At 40.8% G+C, this 21597-nt stretch overlaps 1 protein-coding gene across 9 annotated transcripts in view; it reads left to right on the top strand.

Annotated features, from left to right (window-relative positions):
- The first annotated feature begins 631 nt into the window (after positions 1-631).
- fli1 (Fli-1 proto-oncogene, ETS transcription factor) overlaps positions 632-21597 on the top strand; it is a 72295-nt gene continuing 51329 nt past the window's right edge. For 3 of the 9 annotated variants that reach the window (XM_080428123.1, XM_080428120.1, XM_080428117.1), the window contains exons 1-2: positions 636-800; positions 4116-4203. In XM_080428123.1, coding sequence (XP_080284249.1) covers positions 4165-4203 — 39 coding nt within the window. In that variant the 5' untranslated portion in view covers positions 636-800; positions 4116-4164. Of the gene's footprint in view, positions 801-4115; positions 4204-10104; positions 10528-10636; positions 10720-21597 lie in introns of those variants that run through there. The other 6 variants (XM_080428118.1, XM_080428121.1, XM_080428122.1 and 3 more) reach the window with 6 other exon arrangements.

Here is a 21597-nt window from a genome sequence, read left to right as displayed (position 1 = left end):
TCCCTGGCAAAACCTTTTCAAATACATATCAGTTTGGGGGTCCTTGACATGAAAAGGTTTGAGAACCACTTTCGTATAATTAGGGACCCATTATTAAGGAAAATTCGGGAATACATGTTCAGAATACATTGTTTGATCTCAAAGTTGTGTTCCTTAGCTTTTTAGTAGCCTAATTATTTTTGGTCAAACCAACAATGGTTTGAAGGTTTACTTTTCTTTCAGGTCTCGCATTTCCTTCTTCATTATTCAGAACATTTTTTATTTTCATATTCAAAGATCACAGTATAGTCCCATATTAATATACTCCTATAATACAATAATCTGACTTTTAACCTATACTTTATTCCGGATTAGCAGGTGCCATGGCCATCTATAATAGGCCTAGTGCTAATTAAGTCTCATGCCGAGCAACATTGTTAAAAAACATATTTATATTGTCCCCCAAAAAAACCAAAAAAAGAACACAACACTTTTAGTTGATTTATGATGCCCTTTACAGCCTCTGTCGTTTTCCCTCTTATTTCATGGTTCAATGGACTCCTAATTCAGGCTCTCTCTCACACTCCGGGGCAACAAGGGGAGGTTTGCTCTCGCAGCCCATTGGTTGTGATGGCTGGTGGCTTTTCTCTCATCCTAAGCAACCTCGGCCATTCACTCACCCGGCGCTCCTTTAACTAATAACTAACTGTCATCTTTAAGGTGACGACTTAGTTTAGAGAGAGAGACGGGGCTTTAATTGATTTAAATTGCGGAATAATTAAATCGAAAGAATAAAGCGATCTGACATAAAACAACGACAGGTGAGTGGAGAAACATAACGTTTAGATTTGGGTCTCGCGTCTCTATATATATTATACTGCAGCCAGGCTCATGTCTGTGTGTTGATGTGCTTCTTTGGAAGATAATAAATCATTGCCTCTTGTTGTTTTTGTCGGTGATTCAACCCTCATAAAAAGGGTTGGTTCAGTGCCAGACGATATCGAAATGTAAACTGACATCAGCCTTTTACAATAATCAAATCATACATTTCTTATCGATGTCATTGTTTTGTTGTAGGCTATTTGGTGTTTTTTCACCTTCTTTTTTTTAAAGATATATTTTTGGGGCTATTTCTGCCTTTTATTTACCTCATTGTGTTAAAAAAAAAGTCGCGTTTTTTGTATTCGAATGTCCATTTATTGTGTCTCCACTGCCCGCTTCCCTTTTTTTTAGCTTAACTTATAATAAGGCAAGTCGAAGTAAGAAAAGGAAAAGGAAAAAAAAACCGCATAGATTAGTTGAAATCAGTTGAGTCTCATTTATGATGGATAACAGCACGCTCTCGTGCAAAGAGGTATAAGATGCTTAAAATGTAACACTAGAGGCTCCCAGCCCACGGGCTGTCTGGGAGGAAGGTCCATGCACTTATTCAACAGTCCTCCTGAGCTCCCAGCCGCCTAATTGGCTGCAGATGCGGAATTCTATGCTTCTTTTTAACCGTTTAAGAAATTGGATGCATTCGGGGAACTTTATGAGGCGAAGCCCCAACGTTTTGCCTGCAGGAGCCGAGAAAGACGAAAAACATTGGTGGTTCCCCCCACAATTATAAATCGTGCCATGTTCATAATCCTCGCTGGATAATTTATCATGCATAGTAGGGGCGAGGTGGTGCATTATGGTGAGGCAGGCGTCCAGTGACTAGAACGAACACCAGCTCGCCCCAAAACACAGTCACCCCCGGGGGCAAATCCGGGGACCTCGGAACGGTCGCCAACTGGTATTCCTATCCTACGTGACCTCAGTAAACTATGCCTAAATCTAACCCTATTGCTAAACATAATCTCAGTAAAATGGTGCCAAAACCCTAACCTTATTCCTAAACGTAACCTAATACCTAAACTAAACCTAACCTTATTCCTAAACTTAACGTCAGTAAAACTATGGCTAACCCTAAACCTTTCAAACCGTATATGAACAGTAAAACAAATACAAGAATACAAGAACCGCTGGGGGTGAGCGGTCCGCAATAAAAATGGGGGTGAACGTGTTTTGGGGCGAGTCTTCCGGTTTCCAGCAGAACACTTCAGCGAAACATGAAATTGCACCATAAAATGGAACTGTGGTCCAATTAAACCGCTGATCATATGCATGAGTCGTCTTGTTTTTTTTGTATTTTTTTGTATTGTAGTCTATTGTTTGTGCTGGTGTTGATATGCTACACTTCTGTTAACTAACTTCTAACTTCAAATGTTCATTCCCCATCATCAATGTCCTGCCACCGTCATCCTCCTATACCTGCATAACTTTTCAGGTTTCTTTATCAGGATTCAGGAAGCAGAATTAATTCTGGCCATGCTTAAAACATTTTGGAAAGAATATTGCACTTTATAGCCTACAAGGGGAGTGCACAGTAAAATACCCCTTAATTATTACAGGCCCACTTGGGTCCATTTTTACACCATCTGAGTTCTGAACACTGAGGTTGTTTTGCTGTGTGTTCGTTTGCTATTAAAACTATGCAAGTCTAGATAGTAGGAATGTTTTGTTACTGCCTTCTTGATAATTGCGTATTCCGAAGGAAGGGCTAAAGACACCATAGTCCCCTTACTGCCCTTTCACCCTAGACTTTGTAAGCTGCACTTATTAAAGCGAAAAGTGCTTCAATATGTGGTAGGGCTTTAGGGGGAAAACGTGATGGGGGTGGGGATGGATGGAGCTGAGCTCACTCTGCTGCGCTGCCCTGCCTGTTGGCAAGTGGTGTAAAGTAACTAAGTACATTTACTCAAGTACTGTACTTAAGTACAATTATGAGGTATTTTTTTTTACTTTACTGGAGTATTGTTTTCAATTTTCAGTACTTTTGCTTCTACTCCACTACATCTCAAAGGCATTGTACTTTTACTCGACTACAATTATTTGACAACTGTAGTTACTTTGTAGATTTGTATTATTATTACAAAACACATTAACCACTTCAGCCCCATATATTATTCGGCCATTTCAATACGTTTGTACTTCAGCCCTATTATATTTCGGCCATTTCAATACGTTTGTACTTTTACTCAAGTACATTTTAAATTCCGGACTTTTACTTGTAACAGAGTATTTCTACATTGCAGTATTGATACTTTAAAAAAAGAGTAATTTTGCCACCACTGGCGCTGCCCTGCCTATTGGGCAAGTTAAAGTAATGCAACCATAGAAAGTTTAATGGTGTATAATGTTCATACAAAGATATTATCAACGTGTAACAAAGGCAAAAGCAATAGCCTATTAGGTGGCCAGAAAAATACCACATAGTCTCTCGAATGATTCAAGCTTATTGCCTATACTGTGTCAACCTTACAGTGGCGCGGGGACCAAACGTGACCTTTCTTTTTTATTTTGGTGGAAGTGGTTCTGTGTGGAACGCTATTCATAAAACCACCAAACACTCCTGTATGGAGCCCATTGTGGCTGAATGCTTTCTAGGCCTATACTGCTGCTATATATAGCGTTATACATTCTGTTCATGGTTTGACTATAACGGGGCAATCGACATTTTGATTAGGCTATTTCATGGACGGTGCAGATGGTCGATACACTCCCTCTAATGCAATAATAAATGATATTTCCCCCCAAGAGGAGGCCTATTTCCTATCAGGCATATAAATAAATAAATTATGTTGTATTATTTAGAAGCATGAAAAAAAAATCATAGGCATGTAGAGTTTTCACCTCAACAGTACTAAAACTCGAGGATGAAAACATCTGGCTAAAATAGTATATCCCAGAAGGCCTTATATTGGCCTTTAGGGTGGGCGGAAATTTGTGGTCATATTTTTAGGCGAGTCTACATTCTGAGGCCACTGTACGACACACAACTTCGTCCACCTCAAGGCACATTTTTCTTTTTGGGGGTGGGGGGGGGGGGGGGTATTTAAGCTATTTCTTTAATTTGCTATTACTGACTACTGACAATATACAAATTATATTAAACGAATAAAGTATTATTAACTATGCTTTTGAATTATAATATATACTATATTGTTATATATTTTTTGCATGAAGGTTATAGATCCTCCTATAAGTTTTGAAGAAGATTGGTTTTATTCAATTAATATGCTTGTTTGATTAATTGCCCTCCCTCCATATAGGGCCCATTGAACTGCAGTGTGCACACTTGGGCCTGGCTGTCACGTGAACATGTTTCAGACTGTCCCTGACACGTCGTCTTACGTCAAGGTAAGACACCAACGTCTCTTCCATCAGGTAACGTTGGAGGGAACTTATTATAGGCCCCTCTCATCTTTTCTTATAGGACAGTGGTTCTCAAACTTGTCAAGGACAAAGACCCCGAATATGATATGTATTTGGCCGCAGACCCCCATCTCAAAATATTTTGTTCCAGGGACCCCCAGAAGCAAAGATGTGAGGTACAAATGTTCGCTTTAAAAATATATATATTCAAAGGTTTGCACTGCACATTTTCACGATTTTTCAAAAATAGTAGATCTACAAGCTCATAGCGGGGCACTCGGTGCCGCGCTATGAGCTTGTATATCTGCTATTTTTGAATAGCCAAAGTATAAAAGGTAAACACTATTGAGCTGCTAACACATTTTGCTGGGGACCCCCTGGTACCCCCCCAAGGACCCCTGGGGATCCCCGGACCCCACTTTGAGAACCAATGGCCTAGGATAGCCTACTGATTTATTTTAACTGTATAATATATGTTTTATAGCATAACAGTGGAACCTCCTAACCGTTTAGGCTTATAAGATAAATGTTTTTCTCCCCTTCTTCATTGTGATATGAAGGCTATGTCATGTTTAAGATGTTTGTTTGCATCTACTGCAATCAACTTGTTGAAATGTTACTCTAGCAGGGTGTCAAGACCACAGTTGATGTCTTTGTCCTCTGCCCAGAGTTGTCAGATTGCATTATCATATTTTACATCGTGGAGGATTTTTTATTATTTCTCTCTTTTTTTCAGTCTTTGGAATGTAAACAAAGCAAATAGTGGACATCTGTTTTTCACGTTAAAACCGGGGCATAGAATCGTTTGGTGTATATCATTCCTGTAGGATAAGCGGGTTGAGGACTTTTTGTCAGAAAGAAGATGAATATGAAACCACAAACTTCGAAGATGCTTCTTTTAGGTTAGCCTATAAGAATAACTAAAGTTCCAAGTCTGTTTATATTGGCTGTTATCTTCAGCAGCCTATATAGACTGCAAATTTCAGAGTGTTCCAGTTAAGGATCAACTTTTCTTTTACATTCTCAGGGTTAAATTAACACTCAGGAATAGTGTAGCTTAATTCAGCTCCTTTATTTACTTTCAATATGGGGGGGGGGGGTCTGCTTACAAAAACCGTGATCACCTGAAGAAGAGGACTTTCTTCAAGAAAATGAGCCATTGTGCTACAGCAAGCCATTCATAATAAAATCATAATCTACGTATTTTTCCAAGGGCGACTTGTTATGTTTTGAAGACTTATTGCCCCTTTGCATAAGGAGTCTTTTCATACAGTCACAGCGTTTGTGCCACTGCGGGGACTTGAGTTTCAGCGCAGGGCCACAGACCTATGAACAATTCCCGATTTGTTTTGAGAGAGTTCAATAGCAAAGGAATGTTTTAGGAGAAAATATGCTTTGAAATGAGTCTTTATAAGAGGATAGCAGGCCTAAGTCAATGAGGGACACAAGGCGGTCTTTAATGCTTTTCAGTCACAATGTTGGATCTTTCCACAGAAATTGTGGAGTTCTTTGTGACAAATTGCCAGATCTGTCATTTTGTTGCAGCCAAATATTCAAATTGTCTGGCTCGAACGTGGCCATCATAAATATATTCCCGCTTGTGTGTATCATTCTGCGTGCAAATTCTACTCTTTCACTTAAACGGGACAATATTGGTCCGAATGCCTCAATACAAATTGTAAAGAAATATTCTGCTTTCATTCCGGCGAATCCACGGTCTATAGCGTTGGTTTTGTTTGGTTAAGGCCAGGCGAGACTGGAGCTCTCCAATAAAAATAAATCTCAAATTAATTATGGCCTCAAGCAAGGGGCCAGACAGTTCGTGCTTATGTGCAGCAGACTCCACTTTTTGCCCTCAGTATTTTGACTTAGGCTGTCTTGTTGCCTGTGAGAAGGAAAGGGACTTCAACCAGAACTCTAAAAAGGTCTAATGAAGAACCTTAAAAAGGCCGATCAATATATACCGTGGTGTTCGGTTATTAGAATAATAACAAGCTGAAGCGCCTGTCACGCAATTCAGTGAGTAGAGTAGGCCTATCGTGTTCCCAATGGAACAATTATTATTATGACACATGTCTGGAATCGACAATAATTAAGATAATATCTCAATTCAAATTAAAGGAGTAGTTCACCCCAAAAAAAATACTTATTTTCTATCAATTACACACCCCATGAAGCCTTGAATTCAGGGAGATTTTTTAGTTTTTGTTGCATTCCTAAGTCAATCATTTGATGACATCAATCAAATTATTGGCTCAGGAATGCGACAAAAAACGAAAAGATCTCCAAGAATTCAAGGCTTCACGGGGTGTGTAATTGATAGAAAATAAGTCATTTTTTTGGGTGAACTACTCCTTTAAGTTGAAAAGTATGGGATAAACAGATAGGTTTATCATAATTGTACTGTAGTGAGCTTATGATTGCAGTTGTGTTGCAGACAGACCTCCAGGACAAATTAAGATGAGAAGCGACAGGCCTAACAATTGTAACGATGATGAACCTAACCTCAGTGGTGGCCACGCCCACTGCTGGCGTTCTGCCCCAATGGGGAGCCAGACAGACAGACAGACAGACAGACAGACAGACAGACAGACAGACAGACAGACAGACAGACAGACAGACAGACAGACAGACAGACAGACAGACATGAGAGGAGCTACTGGCTCGTGGTATAGCCTGTCTGTGCTGTCTAGCAGTGTCAAGCCAGATGTTCTGTGGTTCACTGTGTAAACCGACTTGCATCTGTTTATTGGCCTTCCAAAATGTTTGTTACCGCTGTATTCATTATGGTCATGGCAGTTCCGTGGACCCCCAAACCCTCCCCTTTGCCTAACCGACGTTGTTATACGGTTTGAGGGTGTGAGTATTTTCACTGGGTTGAAAGTTGTGAAGGTTGTGTGTGGACCTATATTCAGATTTGGTAAAAAAAAAAAAGGGAAAAAAAGAGAAAAAAAAGAAAAAATAATATCCCACTTTCAACAGCATGAGACGTTTGGCCCGGGACCCAAACTAGTGAAAATAGCAGATCTACTATCTAATTTTCATCAGTTTGGGTACTTATTCATATATGTTTTAAAAATGTTTAAATAAAAAAACATTTGAAAAAATTTACAGTAATAAAATAATATTTGTTATGTGAATAAAAAGGGGATATTTACTCGTGACTGATAAAAATGGGTCACCCGACCCCAAACATGGGTCCCAACCCACTGTTTGGGAAACAGTGCTCTATATAAGCATCCACACAGCTTCGATAGTCGCGGCATTAAAAACAAGAGCTTGCTATGGAATTCTGCTAGAATGAACATTCTGCAGAATGAACCAGCTACTAAAGAGTTAAACAAGGTGTCTCCCTTAATTACACGAGTCTGAACTGGCCTCAGGCAGGAGAAGCCTTGACCCCTAGCAGGATCCAGATGTGGCGGTCTCAGGGGGGCTTCTACCCCCAAAACAGACCCCCAAGTCGAAAGCAGACAGGCCGGCATACACGTCTGTCAGTCGTTGTGGCTTGCAGTCTCTGTTTGGCAGTGGTGGAAAAAAGTACTCAAATGTTTTTACTTAAGTAAAAGTATCAATACTGCAATATAGAAGTGGCCTATACTGTTACAAGTAAAAGTCCGGAATTCAAAATGTATTTGAGTAAAATCTAAAGGTACAAAAGTGTTGGTATCCAAATGTACTTAAAGAGGAAGTACCAAAAGTAAAAGTACTAAAAATGTTTGAAAATAGACTAGGTATAAAATAGGGCTAAAGCGTATGTACGTATGTATGTTTTATAATGTAATAATCTGCAAAGTATCTAGTACATTTTTCAAATAATTGCAGTGGAGTAAAAGTGTATGTAGCAGTGGAGAGATGTAGCAGTGGAGTAGAAGTTAAAGTAGATAATTTGACATACTCCAGTAAAGTGAAAGTACCTCAAAATTGTACTGAAGTACAGTACTTGAGTAAATGTACTTAGTTACTTTCCACCAGTGCTGTTTGGTCACTGTGAGGCCGCTCCTCCAGGCAGAGAGCCCCATTGGTCTGGTCACGTTCAGAGCTGCATGGCTCTCTCTGTGTGTCTAAGCATCTGCTGCTAAAATTGTGCTTGAATTGATGAGGGCAATTTCGTAAGGTAGAGGAAAGGGGAAAAAAATACCATCGTGGGGGTGGGGATTTTTTTGTTTCGTGGCAGTCAGACACAGCCCTTATATGAGCTACAAAATAGGCCTCCCTAGCTATGACAATAACAATAGTAATAACAATGTTGTTATTAGTAGTAATAACAATACCAACAATAACAGCAACATCAATAACAATAACATTATACACACCCCTGCAATGGGGCGAATTTCATGTGAAAATGGATTGATTGATTGAATACTTTATTTAGAAGTTTGCAAAAAAAAAAACACAGAAAAGTACAGTTCTATATAAAGGGATAGTATTAAACCCAAGAAAGCACTATGGCTTGTTTCCATTGGGCTCCTGTGTATTCAGTTCATGGAGAGAGAGAAAAAGAAAACATTTGCCACTTTCCAAATGGAAGCAATAATCCTAACCATCCCATGGAGTCTATTTATGTTCCAAAGAATATATATAGTGCTCCTTTCTGTTTCCTATGTGTGCACCATCATTTATAGTAGTTGAATATATACATTCCATCATCCATCCATCCATCCATTCAGTCTCGTGCTGAACAGCAGACACACAGACTTACACACACATGCAGAGCAGACCGTCAGATATACGTCAGAACGGGGCACAGCATGCTTGGATTTTTATTAATGGTGTTTCAGGAAAACTTCACAGCAGCTTATAACAAAAAGACAAGGTTGCAACAGCAATCCCCCCAGACAACAGGTAGTTCACATTTCTCTCCTCTCCTTTTGATTTAAAGTTCTCAGTGATTGATTGATTGATTGGTTAATTGATTGATTGATTGATTGATTGATTGAATACTTAATTAACAGTTTGCACAGAAAGTAGGCTACAGTAACAATACAAAATGATGCTCAAAGGATTAAACCCATGGAGAAAGAAACTATGGCTTGTTTCCATTGGGGTCCTGTTGTAGAAAGCCTGTAGGCCTACAGTGTAAGTCTACTTAAACGAAGAAGTGAAACTTTATTTCATTTCTATTTTCACGGTATAAAACTGAACGCAATACAATAAAGAGAGAAGTGAGTGGTTTGTACAGGAGGATGGAGGCATGGCCAGATGCTGTATAGTCTGTGTGTGTGTAGGCGTGATCGAGCCAAAAAAGCGCACTCTCTCTAAAACATCACGGAATCACATTACTGTCCAGGAATGCCCCGCAACGAATAAACCTCAGCGGTGAAGTGTAGCCCCACAAACCCAAATGAAATTTGCGGTGAAATAAACGCATTTATCGCAAAGGGAAAGCCAACCCCATTCGACGATCATGCCTGTGGTGTGGTGGTATTACTTGGGAGAAAAGACACAAAACAAATACGCTCTCCAGCACGCCAGAACACTGGTTCACAAACTTTTTAGCTCAAGACCCTCAAGAAATTAGACGTTTGTATACCCAAATAGTGAAAATAGCCGATCTACAAGCTCACAAGGCCAGGCTTTGCTGCCTTGTGAGCTTGTAGATCGGCTATATTCACTACTTCTTAAGCATCTGTTTTCCAATGTATGGAATTTCTTTGATTTGTATTCATTCATGAAATTATTTTGGAAAAATCATTGCATTTTTTTTTAAATTCATGAAAAACTGAATTTTGTATGTTTTGACATTTCTACGTTGTGACCCATACAAAAATCGGTCCGCGACCCAAAGATGGGCCCGCGACCCACTGTTTGGGAGACACAGTGGGTAGCGGCCGTATAGCGCAGCGCTAGAGGAGAGCCTAATGGCCATGCATCACACAGCAACGCAGTCAGCAGCCATCCTGTGAAAATATTTCCGAGGAAAAACATTACAGGCTCAATTGTTGTGCCTTGGCTTATCTCTTTGGGACAGAGATCCTGCTCTCTCTTTTTTTGGGGGGGCTTGCATGGGCCGCCACCGCCTGCCGCCGCTGGCTGCTGCTGCGATCTGCGATGAAGGCAGGGGCCGGGCTTTGGCTTTTCAGTGACACACAGCTTCCTTCTCAACGGCAGCAGTGACTTCACTTCCCAAATTTAGAGAGGGGAGAGAGAAAAAAAAAACCATCCGGTAAACTTGTCTCTCTTTTCTTTTCTCCGCGAGACATAGAGCCTTATGATCGGGGGCTGGGAATTAATAATCAAGGAGCGTGTCATGTTTGGAATATTGTCGGGGTCCGCTGAAAATTGCGCAAAATGGACGGAACTATTAAGGTAAGGGTGGAGTGGAGATCGGGGTTGTTAAAGTAGGAGTTTTTTTTATTTTATATGAGAGATTGCTTTTTGCGTTGAGTTGCGCCTCCTTTATAGCAAAGAGGTTGATGTGATCTGTACGTGTGTCTGTGTGAGGCTGGAAAGCTCCGATCTGACGACAATGAGCGGCTTTTTCTGTCGGATCGGACAGCGGTATGACCAAGATTTCCTTCTTTTCTTTCAAAGTTTCCTTTTCCCATTTTTCTACTGTGACGAAACCGCCGCGTTTGGAATGGATTCGGGGCTAAATCTGTCACGTTTGGGTGGATTTTTAGGACCGATCGAGCGCACAGCAATTACGCACGTCTTGGAATGCCATTTAACGGAGAGGCTATTTGGCTCAAACAATATAGCCTACACGTAAACTGAAGTATAACAAGCGTTTTACATAATAGGCACTGTGATTTGTTTGTGTATGCTTTCGTTTGATTTGGTTCTGTGGCGATTGAGCAACACCTATACTGTTCGGATACATAATGTAACCGTTAGATCCGCTTCACTCATGATGTGTCGAGACTCGAGCTGCGCAACAGTGGTGTGGCATGATGCCCGGCTGGCTGGCTGGGTCCAGGGATGTCGTGAGTCTAAAAACGAAAGATGCTTTGCCTATATATCAGTGGTTCTCAAACTTTTTCACGCCAAGGACCCCCAAATTAATGAATATTTGGCCACGGACCCCCATCTGAGAATATGTTGTGCCAGGGACCCCCAGAAAAGCAAAGATTTGTGTTAAAAAATGTTCACTAATGTCGAAGATTTTTGGAAAATAGCAGATCTACAAGCTCATAGATCTGCGCTATGAACTTGTATATCTGCTATTTTTTAATAGCCAACGTATAAAAGGTTAAAGTGGTTAAAATGATTGTGAAGCTATGTTAACTACTTTTTTTGGGGACCCCCTGGAACCCCCCCCCCCCCCCCCCCCAAGGACCCCTGGGGGTCCCCGGACCCCACTTTGAGAACCAATGCTATATATATTCAAATGTATGTAATGTCTATAGTTTTTCATTATAATGACCAAAATAAACTCATTTTAGCATCCTTTTGTATAGAACTGTAGGCTACTTTCTGTGCTTTATTTTTTGCAAATAAAGTATTCAATCAATTAATCAAAACCCCACTGTTTAGGAAATCAGTGTTGAATAGCAACTAATGCCATACCATACTAGTCTCAAACTATTAGCAAAACGGTCGTTTGGAAATTGTAGAGATATATGGTAAACTCCATCGTTTTGCAACACTCAAAACCACAAACCCTCACAATCATACCTTGGCTTTAGCCCTCATGTAGTTAAAAAACAGCCATTTCGAAATGGCATGTTAGCAGTCAAGAGCGCTGGTCTATATTAGCCCTGGCTACTGTCCCCCCCGCCCCCACCCCACCCCCCGACATTGAAATTCCAGATGCATCGTGGCTGTGTAGCCACCAGATGTTGAATGGCAAGCCCCCCATTATTTCATAGTGCGATGTCCTCAGTTCATGTCTGTCTGTCTGTCTGCCAGCCAACAAGTGTAGCCTTACAAGAAGAATGCCACATCTGTATCTGGGGGTTATTGTTGTTGAAAAATGAAGGGAGCTTGTTTTCTTTTGGAAATTTAAAGTGGTGGGTCTGTGGCGGCTGGGTGTGGTGTAACTTTTTGGAAGAGTGTAAACGTTGGCTAGACAAAAATGGCAGGCTGAATAGTCACTTAAATTCCCTCATTCTTCTCTTAACCGCTGCAGTCTAATTGTTTTTTTATATCAATTGGGGTAGGATGTGACTCCGATGTGTCTCATCATGGACTTAAAGGTTCAGCCTCAATATTTGAGACAAAAGTTGTGACAATCCATGTAATCAATGTATCTATACGTTATAAATGACATGGTGGCAAACTGTGTTCAGACCGAGCTCTGCCAAAAGGAAGGGCTCGACAGCCATGAGAGTTTCCTGTTCTTCACAATCTTTTCCTGACAGGTTTCCTTTTCCTCCTCAAACAAAAGACAGGAATGCACCCCCTATGAATCGCTCCTGCGGGACGGTGTGTGTGTGTGTGTGTGTGTGTGAACACCAAACAGATGCACGTGCAGTCTGGACGCTGAGCTCTCTCTCCCGTGCACACACACACACACACACACACACACACACACACACACACACACACACACACACACACACACACACACACACACACACATACACGCACGCACGCACGCACGCACACACACACACACACACACACATCCAGTCTGCGTCGTGACGCATTTGGAAAGACACACAGAGACTTGGCTGATAGCAGCACAACAGAGGTGTGCCCCCCCCCCCCACGCCCGGCAGGTGTCACACTCACATATGTAATGCTCACATTGAAGACTTATAACTACTCTGACCAGAATGATCTTAAACTTAAAACTCTCCTTTGCTCCTGAAATAAGTTAATGAAAACACGTTGGGTCAGTGTCTGTGTCTTCATGTAGAGGTGTGTTCGTCCATTTAACAATTAGTTATCAAAAACTCTTTGTGCGTACATCAACATCACACCGTAAAAATCAGTGTTAAACTAGAGAAAGTGCTCCTCGGAGCACAGGTCTCCGCCAGGTCAGGTAGGTTAGTGTGGGCCAGCAATGTTCGGAATTCGCCAACCAGGCTGGAATGTGAAAAATCGGACGGAAATCGCACGCTGTCTTCATGATTTGAGGCATTTTGTTCAAAACGGAGCACTCGTGCAAACTTCTTAGCCAATCAGGATGGGTTGAAATACCCCGTTTTGTTTAATGACTATAGAGATACTGTTTACCGATTTGCATGATGTTTAAACAAAATCTGTAGGAGTACTGTCAAATTTTTTTTTGTGCAAAAAGCGGCCTCCTGGTGGCGCTATAACAGGCCCATGTGAAACATTTGGGCCAGAGGTACTGCTCTGGCATCCAGGGAGTGTGTGTGCACAGTTTCGCTGCGATCATGCCAACAGCGCCGGAGATTAGCTGTCCACAGACGGACGGACGGACACATACACACATGGATGGACGGACAGACGGACAGACGGACAGACAGACGGACAGACGGACAGATGGACGGACAGATAGGGTGCAAAACATAGTCTCGGCCATGCCTTTCGGCCTGGCGGAGACAATTATCCATTTGTAACTCGGAGAGTCTACAAATGTAGGCTATATATTTGCACTCTCTGAGTTAAACTAACAGTCAGGATTTTACTGTGTAGGAAAATGAGAAAGAAAAAAGCTGAGATCAACTGACTGGATCTCTATCCTTTATCACACCCTCCCGTTGGCAGCCTGTGCGTGTGTGCGCACCACAGATACTGGAAGGAAAACATACCAAATTGGCACTCTGTCTGTTGATGTTAGACCGCTCTTCACAAGCCCAGCTACTCCTATTTTTAAAAGCTTCTCTGTAATCTTGATAGGCACATGCCACTGTGTCAATCAAGAATCCCATTGCGCAAGCTGATATGTCACTGCAGATGTAACGTCGCAACAGTCATAATAGCTGGCCTTTTCCCCTTATCAGGCCAGCACTGGGACATTCTCTCTCTTATACCATGCTTTATCATCCAGGCTAGCTGGTTGTGGCCCACTCAGATAGAGAGAATACTCGCTGCCAGTGTCCAAGGCTATGATGATGGCCCCAGCCATGAAATCACTGGAAAGTCCAAAATGTCGACATAGGAATGGTTAGAGGAGTTATTTTCTACTCTTGCATGCTACCGATCTCTACATTGAATTTCATTAGTGCCAGTGGTTCTCAACCTTTTCAGGGCTGCGACCCCCCCAAAAGAATCATAATTTGAACTGGGGACACCCCACCCTTACAAGCACTTGGAGTTGAGGCATTACATTTAGTTTTACTCGGTTCCACGCTGCGAGGCGTTGTGAGCTTGTAGATCGGTATTATTTGAACATTTTGCCAATGTTTGACCAGTCTTTATATTTTGTCGATTACTTTTGATGCAGTAATGGTCTTTTTTCATTTCATTTTTTCAATAGTTCAACATTTTAGGTACTAAATTAATTGCTACTTTACTGTCATCTGGGGACCCCCCCAAAATCATGTGGGTACCCCCCTGGGGGTCCCAACCCACAGGTTGAGTAGCACTGCATTAGGCCATGGACTCCTGTTTGGTCCCAGGGAAGCTGATATCAAACATGTCGATGGCACGTTTGATTATGTTTTTGTTTAAATTACATTGATTCATAATGGTGATATTACATGTTAGAATAGGCACGGACATTGTTGTGTTGTTATAGTTTTGAAGTGTATTGAATTATAGTGAAATTATACACAGCTCATTTTGACTGGGGACTCCCTGGAAACGCCTCATGGACTCCTGGGGGTCCTCGGACCCCACTTTGAAAACAACTGATCTAGAGTTCCACAACCACACCTTGTCCAACTATAGTGAACCCAAGAGCAGCAATAACACTTTCTCATATCACATCCTTATGAAGATTGTTAAAGACACAGTACAATCGCCATACTATTTGACAATCAAAATGTTGAATGTTCTGAAGGAGTCTGACTTGTAGAAGTAAATCATTTTGGAACTTTGTCATTCCATATTTAAGACAATGTTCAAAATATCAATGTAGCCTATTTTATACCATAATTCACAAAGTAAAAAAATGTAAACAAAAGTTTTACAGATTCAAAATACACATAACCTTTGGTGTCACATACATTTTCTGAGGCAAAATCTATCAAGCAATTCATTTATTTCATAACAAATGCCAGTTGTGGGGTAAGAGTGTTTCAACAGGGGGCGGTATATTTTTGCCATAGAATGAGAATTTGAACAACTATTAACTACTAATCAGCCACACTTCCTCTTCTTTCACTTAGAATCTAGATCAGGGGTCTTCAACGTTTTCAGGCCAAGGACCCCTTAGCTGAGAGAGAGATTAAGCAGGGACCCCCCCCCCCTACATAATGTATAAAATTGCGTTGCAGATTAAACATTTTCATAGATTTCTTAGACAGTTTCGTAGACTTTGACAGCACTATCATCAGTGTATGTTGGATTCATGTGTATTTTTCAAACATTTAACCACTTGAACCGTCAATACTTAGTCTGCTCTTTTTTCCCTCAGTCTACACCAAACCTCTTTGCCAAAAATAGCCGATCTACAAGCGTTGTGAGCTTGTAGATCTGCTTTTTTTGGCTAGTGTTCCACTCAGAATATGGATGCTATAGGGTTCAAGTGGTTAATGTAAAAAACATGATCCTATCACACAAAGATAGGACCCCCTAGGGGTCCCGGACCCCCTGTTGAAGACCCCTGATCTAGATGATCACTTCATTTATTTCTTTGTCATTTCACTAACCGTGCCTGTGCTACATGGCACCGACCAATCTTCTCTATTTAGGAAGCATTTGTTAGAATGCCATCATTATAGGAAGCTGCAAATTGAATATTATATCAATGATTGACATATTTTGATCAGCACATTTCATGAAGCAGACCAGTTTGAGTCATAGCATTGGTCACAGTGGAGAACCTCACATCCACTCTATTCCCATTTCAGCTGGAACCAATCTACATATCAATTTAGTGTAAAGCCTTGTTCTGCTTATACAGTCCTACAATCTGACCATTTAAAATATCCATCCTAGATTAATAAATACATAACACAAGTTATTTACAATCATTATTGTGTTTTTATTTATTTATAGCAAGGCGCCAACGGAGGCTAGTGTCTATAAGAGATCTGTGTGTTTGTTGTGTGTAGCCTAAACAACAAACAGCTTAGTACCACCATGAATTCTCACATAATATGTTTTGAAATATTTAACTTCAATAATTTTATAATGGAAGTCAATGGGATTCAAATCGTCCTGAAACCATGCCCAAATTTGGAGTCATACGCAGTGGTGTAAAGTAACTAAGTACATTTACTCAAGTACTGTACTTAAGTACAACTTCGAGGTATTTCTGCTTTACTGGAGTATTTCAATTTTTCTGTACTTTTACTTCTACTCCACTACATCTCAGAGGCAACTATTGTACTTTTACTCCACTACAATTGATAGATTTCGATTATTCATTATTACAAAACATACATTAACCAGTCACTTCAGCCCTATATACATTTTGGCCATTTGAAAATAGCCGATCTACAAGCTCACAATGCATCGCGATGCGACGCATTGTGAGCTTGTAGATCTGCTATTTTCAAAAGATTTGTATACGTTTGAAAACTTGTGAAATGGGCCATTCTGCATAATGAGTACTTTCTACTTTTGGTACTTTAAGTACATTTTGATACCAATACTTTTGTACTTTTACTCATGGTCATACGTCACAGATGACCGGCGTCACAGGCCACATGAAGTCCAAGATCCACACTGGAGCTCTGCCGCTCCCATGTGGATCCCCAGATCAATATGATCTAACTTCATATGTGAAGAAAAGAAAATCCCCAACTCTGCCTCATGCTGGTGTGGTTTAAAGGGATAGTTCACCCAAAATAAAATACTTTTTTTCTATCGATTAGTCACCCCCTCAGACTTGAATTCATGGATATGTTTTTTGTTTTTGTCCCATTCCTAAGCCAATAATTTGATAGACTGAGAGAACAAGCCCAATCGATGGTCTTTAAGGGCGGATCCAAACTCAGCCGCACGGATTCGTGCGGGGCTTCCTATTGCTTCACCAATCTATGTCCCCGCCTCCCCTCCCCTCCCCCCCCGGCCTGTGCACGGAGCACGCTGACGTCACCAAATTTAGAGCGACGCCCCTCTGCACTCTGATTGGTTAGGAGATAACAAGGTCCTAAGACCATCGTTCCTGCATGGCTCCCCCAGGCTTTTTTTCTTTTGTAACAAAAAAAAAGCCATGGGTTTCCGAGGCTAATAATTTGATGACCAGCGGACCGGTAGGCAACGGTTCCGGTAGGAGACACAAAGGAGACCTACCAGAACCGCTGCCGGTCATCAAATCATTGTCTTAGGAATGTGACAAAAACTAAAAAATATCCATGAATTCAAGTCTCCATGGGGTGACTAATTGATAGAAAAAGGGTCATTTTGGGGGTGAACTATCCCTTTAATCTGTCAGAATACCGTTATCATTCATACATAGCTAACACATACGCATGGAGGACCTTTGCGTCAGTCTTGAGTGACTGTTAGCTATTGTTTCAATAAATGAGATTTGTCATAGTTTCCATGATTTAAAAAACTATGACAAACTCAAAATATGCTGGCATGGAATTAAAGACCAGAATGAATGTCTCAAAGGTTTTTGTTTTGCTCAATACTAACATGGGAATTTTGAAATATTGATCCCATGCATGCATATCAACTACCATATAATTATTCTCAAAACAGATATATGGCATTTAGGAACGATTCGAATGAAATTTTTCAATCTTAAAGGGATTAGACTCGTCTCGGTCTAAGCTGTGCCATCAGATCCGATCGAACCCAGATGTGCGTCAAGTATAAGTTTAATCCCTGACACAAGGCTATAACTGTAATGATTTCACTTGATATTCAATCTTGATGTCATCTTCTTTGTCTGACCGATGGATTACTACCAAAAGATTGACTCATCAAGTATAATCAGCGTTCAGGCCAGGGCACTAATGGACCAGGACGACAATTCAACAGTGGTGGAAAAAAGTACTCACATGTTTTACTTAAGTAAAAGTATCAATACTGCAGTATTAAGTAAAAGTCCGGAATTAAAAATGTGCTTGAGTAAAAGTACAAAATAATTGGTATCAAAATGTACTGAAAGTACCAAAAGTAGAAAGTACCCATTATGCAGAATGTCCCATTATCAATTTATTTTTGTTTTCAAATATATAAAATGTATAAAAAATATTTTGAAAATAGCCGATGTACAAACTCACAATGCGTCGCATCGCGACGCATTGTGAATAATAATCAAAATCTACAAAGTAACTAGTAACTAAAGTTTTCAAATAATTGTAGTGGAGTAAAAGTACAATATTTGCTTCTGAGATGTAGTGGAATTGAAGTAAAAGTACAGAAATGTGGAAATACTCCAGTAAAGTAAAACAAATACCTCAAAATTGTACTTAAGTATTGATTGATTGATTGATTGATTGATTGATTGATTGATGTAGTTTATTTAGTAAGACATGAGAATAGTACATGACAGTACATAACAGTACATGGAAGTACAAATTCACAATACAAGGTCTACTAAACTGGAACTCTCATTAAGCACTAAGCTTGTTTAAGATGAGAACCCCATGCACACAAATCATGATGAAATATAAGAGGCAGATAGATATACACACTACTATACAGAATGTCATACAATCAGCTTTCAGTACAGTACTTGAGTACATGTACTTAGTTACGTTACACCACTGCAATTCATCTGCATCTCAGAGCTTAATTGTGACATTGGCATCGTCTTGAATGTCTCTGTATCGAGATCAGCGTGTTTGATCTGTGACCCTTGGAGTATGTAATCCATGCATTGCTTCCTTCGAGTATGTAATCCATGCATTGCTTCCAAGACGTTAGATGGAGGAGCACGTGGGGAGCTACAGAGTATCTCTAGCCAAGCCCAGAGTGGCTGCGTTTGTTTTCTTTAATAAACGTACATTGCTCCAGCTGAGCTGCCGCAGAGGGGTCAGTGTAGCCGTGACCTTGTGCTTCTGTTGAGTCTTCAGCTGTGTTGCTCCGAGGAGGGAAGCCCAACGTCTAGACAAGACAGTAACTCGCGCGGAGGCAGGGCACGAACCAGTGGTGGAAAAAGTACTCGCATCTTTTACTTGAGTAAAAGTGTCAATACTGCAGCGTAGAAATGCTCTGTTACAAGTAAAAGTCTGGTAAACAAAATTTACTTGAGTAAAAGAGTGAAATATTGGTATCAAAATGTACTCAGATATTGATAATTAGCCACTTAAACCCTAGCGTCCCTATTCTGGGGCTAAACGATGGAAATCTACAAAACTCACAATGCGTTGCATTGCCAGCTTGTAGATCAGCAATTTTTGGTGAAGATAGTTTAGTGTAGAGAGAAAACAGGAGGGTCCTAAAAGTATAGAGTATAGATTTATTGGGACCGTGTCTATGTTCCCCGGGTTCTATGTTCCCCGCTTTCCTAACCCTAACCCTAACCCTAACCTTAGTGGGGGAACATAGAACCCGGGGAACTAGTATTGTATTGTAGTGCAGGACATTGCAACAATCACCGATCTTGTGAAAAATGAAAACTGGGCCTCAAAATATTTTAAACTTTCCGCGATTCTGCCAATAATCATATTCTTTGAGACACACATCCAGGTTTTTGTCGGGCCAAACAAGAGAATTACGTGACGTTGATCCCCTTCCCCTATTCACTCATACTAGGACATGACGTAGTGTAGGCAGAAGAATATAGTCCCAGCACGGCACGCCCTCCGCCCTGTCTCTAACCCCATTTTATGCCCACCCATTAGCAGCCCTGGTGCCAGGTAACAGGTAGTTGAAGGTACTATTTCTCGTTCCCGTTGTCTTGAAGGTTCAGCAGGGACAAGCAGGGCAGAGGCCATGTCAAATGGTGCCATGTAATGCTGCTGACGTGACTACTGAATGGTCAGACAGTCCTGTGGCCGACCACCTGAGAGCACCACAGTCCACTGATGCTTTTAGAAATGGACTAAAAACCTACCTTCCTTCATTTTTCCTGGGCCTTTGTTTGTGTGTGTGTGTTGTTTTTTTAAAGACTTATTTCTGGGCATTCGTGCCTTTATTTGACAGGACAGTAGGCTGACAGGAAATGGGGAGAGAGAGATGGGGAGTGACATGCAGCAAAGGCCGTCGGGATCGGGGGTCGAACCCACGACACGCTGTCTGGCTACATTGAGCCTAAATGCCTGGACCGCTACGCCAGTGGTCCAGGCCTGTTTGTATCATACCTAGTTTGATTTTTTAAATTTTTACCATTTAGTATAGTTTAGCTGGGTCCCTTTGTTGGGTTGCCTACGCTGTTTTTATGCCATGTTTTAAACCTTTGAGATTCGCAAGAATGTAAAGTATGTTATAAATAAAATGCATTATTGTTATTATTATTATTATTTTTACAGTCCTCACTAGCAATGCCCAGACAGAGACACAACGCAACCATGGACTGATTATTACGTTGTGGTTATTATGGCTGCGCGTTATTTTTTAAATACTGTATTTGTAGTTTTTGTATCTGTGAAGATCTCTCCTGTGTGTTAGCCTCGTTCCCAGCCTCACTCATCTGCAAAGAGAAAAGCCTGGTCACGACCTAAAGCAGAGAGTGTCTATAGGGGCGGGACTTCCGTCGTACGCATTTCCCCCGGAAACAATCTTTTTCGACCAATCACAACACTCGTTTCATTCACAGAGAATGTAAACAGATTTGTAAAGCGTCAACGTCATTTCCTTGGGCGGTACTTCCGCCAAATTCCAGTACTTCCGTTTAGACACTCAACCGGTTAGGTCTTGCCCAGCGTGCCCGTGTGTATAGGCCTAATTGCTGGTGTTAGAAATCTGTGACTATTGTGTTTGTCAGTGTTGTTTACTCCGAGAGTGTACAGATAACCAAATTAACTCTTTATTAGTATTAGCTTCCTGCTGCCCTTTTTCATATTGTGCTTATAAATACAGCACGGACCAGTAGGGGCGAATATTTTATGAATAGGTCTGTAGAAATAAATCAAATATTTGATTGCATTTATCTCGTTCCAAATCTCACGTTACTCTTCAACTGTGGAGAAACTTTTAACTTTAAACTATTTGTTGTATATTATGAGAAATTAAATTAACCACTTAAATCCCAGCATCCTTATTGCGGGGAAGGCTTTCACCGAAAATAGCAGATTGAGAAGCTCACAACCCGTCGCGCTGCGACGGGTTGTGAGCTTGTCGATCGGCTATTCTCAGCTTTTTCTTGCCTTAATGTTACCAGAAACTGTTTTTGATGGGCTGTATTGGTTAAAATGGTGAGATGGTTTCCAGGTTGGGTTAGTGTTAGCGTTAGAGTACTGTACTTAAGTATTTACTTATTAAGTATTTGTATTTTAGGATACTTATGACTTTCAC

The sequence above is a fragment of the Gymnoscopelus braueri genome (genome assembly GCF_963280865.1).
Source record: "Gymnoscopelus braueri genome assembly, chromosome: 5".
Taxonomy (NCBI): domain Eukaryota; kingdom Metazoa; phylum Chordata; class Actinopteri; order Myctophiformes; family Myctophidae; genus Gymnoscopelus; species Gymnoscopelus braueri.
The sequence above is the reverse complement of the archived record's forward strand: the minus strand, read 5'-3'. Positions and strand labels throughout refer to the sequence as shown.